The sequence below is a fragment of the Tarenaya hassleriana genome, unplaced genomic scaffold (assembly GCF_000463585.1).
Source record: "Tarenaya hassleriana unplaced genomic scaffold, ASM46358v1 Cleome24, whole genome shotgun sequence".
In the NCBI taxonomy this organism is placed as follows: Eukaryota; Viridiplantae; Streptophyta; class Magnoliopsida; order Brassicales; family Cleomaceae; genus Tarenaya; species Tarenaya hassleriana.
In genome coordinates, this window is record NW_010965696.1 from 2,132,616 (window position 1) to 2,142,657 (window position 10,042).

A 10,042-nucleotide genomic window follows, 5' to 3' on the forward strand; every position below is an offset into this window, starting at 1 on the left:
GAGAGTCTTGAAAGAGTGTCATCCGCGGATTTCGATACAGAATCAGCAACCATTTCTTCTTCTTGAGCAGAAACCCGATTCTCGACATGCAGATCGGGTTCCTCCTTCACACGGATCTCTAGTTTCCGCGGACAAACAGAATCAGATTCTACCATCTCCTTCTCCATACACCCAAACCCATCACAGGGTTTCACAGAGTTTTCAGCAGAAGCACCACTTAGCTCTTTTTCTGCAAAATACGAAATCCCCGCCCTATGACCCGACCCATCATCCGCTCGGAGATCCGAACTTGAACCATTTGACGCGCCGGTCTGATCCTCCGTTAGGGTTGAGATTCGGACTCCAGTGGATGTCCGTAGTACGACAGAGGATCCGGCCGTGGCATCGGGACTAACAGGGACGATCTTCCTCGAAGCATCAAAGCCGTCACCGGAACCCGACATGAATTTTGGTCGGGCATAATGCATCGTCTGGTCTTCTTCCGTGGCCATTGCCTCCAATCGGCGGCGAGACAGTGAAAAAGGGTAATAGAGGGAGGGGGAGAGAGAGAGAGAGAGAGAGGGAGTGGAGAAAATGGGGGTCCGAGATCATATCAATTGTAGGATGGTTTTATGGAATTTGGTTTTGGCGCGAACTGAGTGGCATGCTGAGTTGGATTTCGCGGGGTTTTGTTCCCGCTAATACATTTAACCCGCCGTAAATTTTTCCCAGTAAAATCTCCTCGAAGATATTCTTCTTTCCGTTTTGTCTTTTGTGTAAATACCAATTTTTGGAACTTAAACTCCTCATTCATTCATGCCCTTAAAAAAATAAAAAGCCCAAAGTGAGCCCGACTAGGTATTCTGAATCACAAATTAAAAAAAAAAAGAGCTTTAGTGACATTACACTTGAGTTCATAAATTATAACTACGATAACATATGATGTAAATAAAATAAAACCCTTAATTTATCAACATAATACACAGCTTAAACCTTATCCAACCGAATAACATATGATCATATCTACAGCGCATTAATTACTAATTAGCGAAAGCATAGTTGATTAAAAGAACTAGAGAAATACAGCCTCTTTAACCAGTAACCTTTTACAAAGCAAACACTTCTCTGCTCTTCTCCTGGATTATTTCCGATGTGGGACTAAGCTTCTTCATGCATACGACCTACAAGACGTTAGCAGCGACTGTAACGGGAACTCCAATCTTGAGATGCTCCTTCCGAAAGTTATAATGCATAAAGTTTGTAACTTTATTATACACACAAAAGTCAAGACGGTAATCGTCGAGGTCAGTCCACGAAAAGAAACACTAATCACATCTCTGTAAAAAAAAGCTCTGTAAAAAAAGCTAAAGACATTTATTTGGTTACGCCAAGAGAATAACGTACCGAAGAGCCTATGAGTTGATGAAGCACATTGCTTGAGCCATTAGGTAATACGAATCCTTGTACTTCCTCCCGCTTCCGACATGTATCCCATTTCGTATCCAGTCTTCCCTGTGAATCCATGCCTCCCTCCCAAAGTCCAGGATCCCCAGGATCTGTCTACCCCAATGATTTCAAGCCCGGAAATCAGTTGTCCAGATCCAAGTCCAACACAAATGGATTTGTACGGTTTTAGTTGTCATTTTTGTGATCATAAGCAGAGAAATAGGGCCCAGAAGAATAATAATCATTACAGAAAAACTTACCGCTCCTCCTTTCCATGATACAAATATCGGGTCCATTCTCGATTGCAGAACCTGGATTTTTTATAGGGTTTATTCGAAACCAAACAATGTGTCAATGTTTGGATATACCCAGAAAAAAAAAATCAACTCAAGAAACAACATGAGAGTGTTGGGACAAATAAAAGCTAAGTGTGGTGAAGGGTCATTGGACAATCAAGTGACTGATTAGCCAGGAAAGAAAAGAACAAGACTCACTTCCACAGTGTCAATGGCTTCGGTTGGGGGGATTGCATGCAGAACTCTGCTACGTGAAGGGCCAGACAAAGATTACTTCACGTAATAATGGGCGAAGGAGATGGAACTTTTTTTGTTCAATGCTCGTAGAGTACTGAACAAGTAGATACGAAATCTGTTTGGCATGCTTTACATAGAAAGATTATGAAACAACAAACCTTTCCTCCATGGCAGGAACAAGACCGGCTGTCAAACCAACACCACCAACCTGAATAGCAAAATGATAGAATTTCAAAACATATTCAGACAGAATAAAGTTACATTGTATTACAGGGTTTATCAAAATACAAACGGTTTCTGGAGAGTATTGAAAGAAGATGTGTTTTCAGGAATTTACCAGTTGTATGCTGGAGAATAGCTTCCGCTGAAGGTCTATGCGGCCTGTAAAGAAAGGGTACTTTGTAAGTGCTTCCTACAGTGATATAAGCAGAAGAAAGCATATCAACACACCAGCAGAGAGAATGCTGCTTGTAATGGCTTTGGCAAGACCAATCTTTTCTTCTTTCTTGGGATTCGGTGGGGAAACTGTAAAAGTATCCCATACAGATAAACCCATATTACCACCTGGGAAGTCCATGTTCCATGTTTCCTCCAACATATTCTCGTGGTCTTGAAACCTGATAATATACATTGTAAGGATCAGTATCTTAGCTCAGTTGAACAAAATGAAGAAGAAAGGAATCGAAGGTTTGACTAACCAAGTCTCTGGTGGTGGAGGAAATGCTTCTGGAACCAAAAGATTAGGATAAAACAGACCCATTGGTGGGACCTTTTAAGGAGAAATAACCAAACGACGGTGTTCAAGAATGGAACATAGATAAGATAACGGAAAAATGGCTTGATCTTGTTAATATTACATTAAGAGAGGTGAGCTTTGTCTTGTGAGGCACGGGTGGCATGTCACCCTCATAAGAATGAACTGTTGCAGTCATTTCGAGTTCTCCTTCCTGTGTATGGGAAAATGTCGAAAACAAAGTAGCACTTCAATAATCCTTATCAAGAGGATAAACAAAAACACAGTAAAGGAAAAGACAACTAACTTTAATATCACAATATGACTCCTTAAGTCGGTTAAGCATCAGCATGTCTATTGGCTTTGTCAAAACATCAGTGCAAATCTTAGGCCAACTTTGGTAATGCTTCTGAATCCATAAAAGGCATCTACATATATCCTGAAAAATAAATTTCACTTCAGCATTTAAATTAAGTAATCAATATGCATCTTGTTCAGAAACACCAAAGAGAAACGATAAAGACATTTGTACCTCTCCTCCAAAAGATAGAATCTTTTCAGTATGTGGTAATGAGACTCCGTCCTAAAAGCAAATTATACAAAAACAAAAAGTCAGAAATTTCTGAACGTCCAATTGCATAGAATTTCTGTTCTTTTGGGGAGGAAGAAAAGCTACACTAAGATTGATTCTGTCGATACCTCAATGCAAACAACTGTTGTTGTCTGAGCACCCATATTCACGATGCAAGCTGTTGATAACCCGTTACCGAAAACTGCTGCTAGACCTTCCTGGTGAACCACAGCCGAACTAAAGCGTAGGTCTTGCAACACAATAGTTAGCATTTCCTTTATTTCTGACAAAAACATGAGGCAAATCAGAAGACCAGTTCACACTGATCAGAGCCTGGTCTGATGGTATTGGATAAGTTATAATAGGAATAACAAGTTTACCGCGACTGCCAAATGTTCCTGGAACAACAAGAACAGCAGAATACAAGTTTCTGTCACTTTGAGCTATATGCATTTTATCTCTCAGAATCCAGTCCCAGATAGCGATCAAGTCTTCATATACCTGAAAAGTTGAAGTGATAAATAAGGATTCAGAAAATTCACTTTTAACCAGGACAATACATAGGATAATGACTGTTAATGGTCATTTTCACTTTTCCAACAGAGAGCCTAGATAGATGCAAAGCTGAATTGGAAACTGACCTGCTGAGCAGGGTAATGCTGTGAAACATTGAAGTGACCTCTACGAATAGGACGGCGTATGCAGTATGGCTCTGTCGGAGCTATTCTCATAGCTTCTTCCCCAAAAATAGTCTCTCTATACTTTCGTTTACTCTCCCTGGTATCCTTAGAGTCGGTAACATCAGATTCAACCATCAGCTCGCTGGTCTCGCTTTCATCAGCTACAGTTGCTGCAAATTGGCATATGTAAAGAAACATAAACATAACAGTGATATAGATTTATTCAGAGAAAGACCAATGTCCACGCTAGATATAATTTAAAGAACCAGTTCAGACACAGAATAAGATGAATACTACATCATAAAGCACCCATAATTGCAAAGGGGTAAACCATTAAACCTACTTGTTTTAGGTTTTGGTAAATTTTCCTAAAGAATCAAACATCAGAGAAGTCAAAGCACTCTTAATAACATGAATAAAAGACAAACCTATTAACCAATATACTGAAAGTGAAATGAAAGTAGAAGACAAAAATTAGAATGCTACCTGATGTGGTAGGTGAGCAAAGATCATCCTCATACACATTAGCCCAAGTATAAGCTACATCTTTCCTGGTAGTTGGTTGATTGTACCCATCGATCCGTGCCATCTGCAGATAACTCCATCCATAGGCTCATGACCACAAGCAATCATTAAACAACCAGCCAGCCTTTACACATTCCTTAGAATTATCAATTATACAAGCCAAATTAAACGTGCTAGATGAAGTGAATATCCCAATATTCTTATCAAACCATTGAGAAGCTGTATTGTCACCAAAACATTCTACCTACCTTACGTGGTGCAGAACCAAAAGAAGCATTTTCATCCAGGAACGGTATCTTCAACAGAGATGCCACCTTTCAGACAAGAGGAAAACGAATCAACATCGAGAACTAATCTAGAAGCATCATAACGCTTGGAACTCAGCACACGCGAAACCACATAGTTTTCCTTACAGTATTGTATGCCTTCTCACGCTCAACATGTTGACTTGTTGTAACTTGAGTATTAAGCATCTTCAAAAACCGAAAAACAAGCCATTAAAATCAGTGGAAACTGGAAAGAATAAAAGGATCAACAACTATCTGTGGAAATGAAAAACCCTGAAAAAAAATAAAGAAACCTGGTCTTGAACATTCGGTTTCCCGACTTGTGAGGTGCGTCGAGCAATACAGTGAGGAACACTAAAGGGTGTGTCCTGCTTTGCCAGTCCTATTCTTACATTTGCAGACCCTTAAAGATTCGCCAAAAAAATAAGTGCCATGAGATTTTACACAATTCGTAATGTTAGGGTTTAGCGACGGGAAATTTTCGAAACATAATTCGAAAAATCCTGAAGGAAATCATTTGAATCAAGTATGAAATTGAAATCTTGCTGAATCAACAAAAACCGGAAAAGGCATTCGAAGAATCAACCTGGGTTTATGACAACAAGGTTCGAACCTCGTTCGGACACAAGTTGAGACGGAACAACAGATTTCAAGTAATCCTACAACAGCAAAGCAAAAATCCAGCGTCAGAGGATCGGATTTAGCCTCCCACTCAAAAACAAAAAGGAAGGGGGCAGAGAAAAAGCTAATACCATTGCCAGGAGAATGAACAGCTGAAGTGCTCGTAACTATCCTCTACTTTCCTTGCCGCAACTTCGGAATTAGGGTTTATCATGCACAAAATCGGGAGCCCGGAATCAGTTCGTAGAAATCAATTTATGTTTGCCGTAGATGCTGGCGACTGGCGAGTGGTGACAAGTGAAAACTGAGAGAGTTTAGACACTTTACAATTCTTAATTTTGGCCCCAAACCTTTTTTTATTTGCTAAATGCACACATAAACATTGAAAATAGGTCAGAGTCCTTATAATTTATTCAAAATTTCAGGAGGCTCCCCAAGAGTTAACATAGATCTCATATTTACCCAGACACTTTTTGTCTATGCCAATCTCACCATCTCTGCACTGCAGAATGACAATATTTTAAAGAAGATGAATTGGATCAAGAAGACAATCCAGGAACTGTACGACCCATACATTCAAAACTCTTCCGTATCCCAAATCAATCCAAATAAAGATAAAATCATTAATATAACGTGATCTAATCAAGAATCCTATAACTTCCAGAAGAAATCCAAAAGAGAAGATCTTTCTTGAAAATTTTGAAGGGCATTTGGACAAGCAAACTCCAAGGCTGTGGGGACAGACAGGACAGAACCCACAAACTCTAAGCAGCTTTAGGTTTAGGAGTCTTCTTCCTTGCATTCCTCTTGGAGGCTGTCGTTGTGATCTTCATTCCGACAAAGAAAAGCAATGCCCCAAAGAGTGCAACACTCTGCAACGGAATTAAGATCAACAATGAGGTTGACTGACTCTCTGCGCACTCGTTAGGAATGTTGTCATGAATGGACACTAAGAAAGATCCCAGTTTTATGAGACAGAAGTTCTCATGTTGCAAAAAGGTAAATCCTGTTTGGAGCTAAATTCAGACAATAGACAACCTTGGAGGTACTGTAGCATAGTTTCATGAAAAGGGTTGTGAATATATTGACAGGTTCCAGTTCCAGTTCCAGTTCCAGTTAGTACATTTCTTGAGATTAAGATATGAGATTCAAGTCTAAGGCAAACCTGCAAGAACTCGGTGAAGAGAAGAGAGAATTCCTGGTCCTCAGGCCCATAGTTGTAGAAATCATATAGAACAGGACTGATAGCCACCAAATAGAAGGCCTGAAGAAGAAAAAAAAGACACAAAATACAAAGTCAGACGAATGCTACACTTTGGATATCGTTACTGTTGTAGCCAACCAAAGATGATTAAGAAGAAGCCTAACCAGAAGATAAGCCCCAAAGACGCTGCCGAAAACAAACAGTAAGCCTCCAACTCCTTTCAGGGCAACAATAGTAGCCACGACTTGTCTGACCTGTAAAACCCATTCTCCTTGTCAGAAACATCGGTAGCATATATCATGAAGAAATTATAACACCAAAGAAAAAGATAATACACATAGGGTAAGAAACCAGGGTTGTACAACAACTCATACCTCGATATCAGGCAAGGCAAACCCTAATTTGGAAGATAGACGTGCACTGGCCAGATGAAGCTTTGGAGCCAACTCTTTAGCTGCAGGGCCACCGTCAACCCCAAAGTCATTGAACCTAGTAAAAGAAACCCAAGATGCACAATTCAGACTTGGGAGGACAGCGTTCTTTCGTAATATAAGTATAGATTGTTTAAACAGGACTATCAAGTGGACGAAATGAATTACCATGGAAATGAACCTAATTTCAATAGGAGGGAACATCGAAACAAACAAAAAGTTCGATTTGTCTGCGACCTATAGCTAAAAGATGCTCTTTTCTAATGCAAAATGCATTTTCAGGAGTGATCTAATGCACCATTTATGTATCTAATATTCTAATGACATGGAGACAGTATGAACAACAAAGCAACTGAAAATCACGCTGCATCCCTTGGAGCTATACATCAATGGAGGCAAATTTGCAGTTCCAAGGAAAATCTCGATTGCTCGCAAGAGATTCTCGCTCGAAAAAGAACCAGACAGTAAATGTATATTCCATTGATCAGCCAAACCCTCTCAGCTCAAACTTTGAAATAAAGAATACTCCTTTGAGCCGTAGATGCTTTATGGATACAAAACCAGATCAATCATGAACAAGAACAAGAAACCGCTAATACATAATTCATGATTCCAACTTTACTAAGATATCAACACAACGCATATCCTGAGACTGTCGACCCTCCAAATCTATCATTCGGGAGCTAATGCTACTGACATTGATTGAGCTATTTAAGCTCGGAAATTAAAGAAAGTTTACTTCTTTAACAACCCAGATCGAAATGGAATGGTCCAAAGGGAAAATCTTTCAAACCAAAGCTAGATTCAGCTCCATATTCCAAACCATCTGATATATCAAACCCTATATACGAGAAAAGCAAACCAAGAAGACGAGGAGTCACTAAATTTCACATCAGATCTAGCCGAAGATACATCCTCTTCGATTCAATTTTCTCAAATCAGAACGAGCCAAATTAGGCGAAAAGGGTGGGGGGGGGGGAAGCAAGCCCAGGTCGCGAAACTCCGGAGCAAAAGATCTGACGGGAAAACAGATCGAGAAGAGGACTCACATTTGCCAAGAAGAGAGGATGAAGAGCGAAGCGAAGAGAACTCTTCCAAGAAACGAGAAGAAACCCATCTCTCTCTCTCCCTCCCTCGGGTTCGCTGCCTCGAGTTTGCTGTCGGAGAAAGAACACACTTCGGCAAGGGGGAACCTGAGTGGGGTTCTGCTCTTTGGGGCGACTTTTCAAAAGAGAGAAAGATTCACTGCGTTAAGATCACAGGGATTGGCCCAAATTACTCGGGACTTCTCTAATTCCTTGGATTAAATCTAATTTTTATAATAAGCTACCCTTTGATTTGATGATCGATCGCTCAAAGGATAGCACGGACACGATTCATTACCAGACAGGTCTTATCTAGCCGGTTGAGAAGATCACGTGTTGTCACGTGCTGAGTACATCGCCTTTGTAATCTACATGGGCCTTTTCCTATCACGATTTTATTTGGGCTTTTTCATGGGCTTTTCTATTTATCTTGTTAGCCCATATGTGATTTGTACAATTTTAGTGTTTATATACACAGAGATCTCTGTAATACAAAAAAAATAGTAATAAAGAGCAATCTATGTGCAAACCGGATAATATCATGTGTATTGTATTTTTTAAATATATTTTATTTTTGGAAAATAAAAATATAATATTCTATGATTTACCTCAGTGAACATAAACACATATAGATATTCAGCATATGTGATGCACATTTGAATACTATTTGATATAAAATTATAAACAATGTAACATATATAGCGAGTAGCGGTTTACAAATTTTCCAAATTTTTTGAATCCTAATATACCCTATAGTATTTTCTATACAATAATATATATTCTCTACTAGGTATAAACAAATATAATATGATTTTATTGAATTTTCACATTTGCCCTTGTAGAAGGATCGTCTATAAGATAGGTGGCAAGTGTTCATCATCAATAAAAAAAACCCATAGATACCACCTCGAAAAAATGCATGCGTTTGCCCTCCTAAATAATATATTTGCTAGATTCTCATCAACGTCAAATTGCAAAAGGAATTGATGCATGCATGCATGCATGTACGCACGCACGCATGCATGCATGCACGCACGAAGACTTTGGAGTTCTAATGTGTTTTGGTCCCCAATCTAAAAAAGAAGAGCACTCACAAAAATTAGTTGGAGAACTCGAAATTCTGATTCCCTCAATCTCCTCCACACAATTTGTTTTTCACTCTATAGGGTTATTAATGTTCATTTGAAGATGAATTCCTCTTGCCTTTTTTAATTTCGTTATTATATTTTAGATTTAATTAGATTCATCTCCTCTTTTCGATACACTGCACTGCAAAGGGTGTTACAACTCTATATTTATATATATATATATATATATATATATATATATATATATATATATATATATAATATACTGTTGATATATAAGACGGATTTGATCTCTCAAGAGTATATACACTTGATAGTTGTATTGATTTTTTATTCGGTTTAGATTTTATTTTTGTCTATTTTTTTAATTGGATTCGCATTCTCTTAAAAAACGATTAATTTGAATTTAGAATTTTTTTATGATATTTTTAATATAAGTTTCTTTTATATTATTCAACTCAATTAATTGTATATCTGTGAACTGTAACGTGGTTACGTGGACACCTAACTAGAAATTTGATGTTTGACAATTATACATGGGAGTTCCAAATGTGACCGGAATTGTTCAATGATTCATGTAAAAGAATGTGATCTATGTATATATTATGAAATTGACCTTATAAAACCCTTGGAATAGTAATAATAATTTTATGTTTCTAGAATTGTTTTCTCTCTCTTACGCTGAAAGACTAGTGACATGGAAAATTTTGACCACCGAAGCCGTAAAATAAAATTTTATAATTTTCGTAGTAATTTTTCCCATGATGATGACAGATTTGAAACTAACGCATTAAGTAGATCCATCACTATATATATATCTTTACCAAATATATATATATATATATATATATATATATAT

The 10,042-nt window shown here is 38.2% G+C and overlaps 3 protein-coding genes across 4 annotated transcripts in view; all 3 read right to left on the reverse strand.

Annotated features, from left to right (window-relative positions):
* The window catches only part of LOC104815987 (putative SWI/SNF-related matrix-associated actin-dependent regulator of chromatin subfamily A member 3-like 3), a 5,875-nt gene extending 5,315 nt beyond the window's left edge, over window positions 1-560 (reverse strand). Inside the window, exon 1 of the mRNA XM_010544628.2 lies at window positions 15-560. Coding sequence (XP_010542930.1) covers window positions 15-491 — 477 coding nt within the window. The 5' untranslated portion in view covers window positions 492-560. The remainder of the gene's footprint in view (window positions 1-14) is intronic.
* A 362-nt stretch (window positions 561-922) lies between these two features.
* On the reverse strand, window positions 923-5,677 carry LOC104815988 (actin-related protein 9). Of its 2 annotated transcripts, none has more exons than XM_010544629.1 (20): window positions 5,507-5,677; window positions 5,341-5,413; window positions 5,048-5,157; window positions 4,881-4,940; window positions 4,716-4,781; window positions 4,429-4,531; window positions 3,904-4,112; window positions 3,643-3,763; window positions 3,391-3,545; window positions 3,224-3,274; window positions 2,999-3,130; window positions 2,816-2,905; window positions 2,657-2,727; window positions 2,409-2,575; window positions 2,296-2,339; window positions 2,117-2,166; window positions 1,920-1,965; window positions 1,686-1,736; window positions 1,384-1,535; window positions 923-1,160 (listed from the first exon to the last, which is right to left on the reverse strand). In XM_010544629.1, the coding sequence occupies exons 1-19, from the start codon at window positions 5,507-5,509 to the stop codon at window positions 1,392-1,394; spliced, it is 1,746 nt and encodes a 581-aa protein (XP_010542931.1). In that variant the 5' UTR covers window positions 5,510-5,677; the 3' UTR covers window positions 923-1,160; window positions 1,384-1,391. The 2 variants fall into 2 exon arrangements, with proteins under 2 accessions (XP_010542931.1, XP_010542932.1); XM_010544630.2 differs by having other exon boundaries at window positions 923-1,243.
* Window positions 5,678-5,891: 214 nt separating this feature from the next.
* LOC104815989 lies at window positions 5,892-8,325 on the reverse strand. The gene is made up of 5 exons (XM_010544631.2): window positions 8,060-8,325; window positions 6,954-7,068; window positions 6,744-6,833; window positions 6,541-6,639; window positions 5,892-6,247 (listed from the first exon to the last, which is right to left on the reverse strand). Exons 1-5 carry the CDS (start codon window positions 8,125-8,127, stop codon window positions 6,140-6,142), a joined length of 480 nt encoding a protein of 159 aa, XP_010542933.1. The 5' UTR covers window positions 8,128-8,325; the 3' UTR covers window positions 5,892-6,139.
* Window positions 8,326-10,042: the final 1,717 nt, after the last annotated feature.

What these genes read in the sequence shown, in the direction of transcription:
- LOC104815989 (XM_010544631.2), bottom strand. Translation starts at nt 8,127, where the DNA reads ATGGGTTTCTTCTCGTTTCTTGGAAGAGTTCTCTTCGCTTCGCTCTTC. An exon ending in TTGCCTTGCCTGATATCGAG is followed by an intron (nt 6,834 to 6,953) that starts GTATGAGTTGTT and finishes TGGGTTTTACAG; the next exon opens with GTCAGACAAGTCGTGGCTAC. An exon ending in TCTTTGGGGCTTATCTTCTG is followed by an intron (nt 6,640 to 6,743) that starts GTTAGGCTTCTT and finishes TTTCTTCTTCAG; the next exon opens with GCCTTCTATTTGGTGGCTAT.
- LOC104815988 (XM_010544629.1), bottom strand. An exon ending in TTGGTTCTGCACCACGTAAG is followed by an intron (nt 4,532 to 4,715) that starts GTAGGTAGAATG and finishes AGTTATCTGCAG; the next exon opens with ATGGCACGGATCGATGGGTA. An exon ending in TTCTATCTTTTGGAGGAGAG is followed by an intron (nt 3,131 to 3,223) that starts GTACAAATGTCT and finishes TTTATTTTTCAG; the next exon opens with GATATATGTAGATGCCTTTT.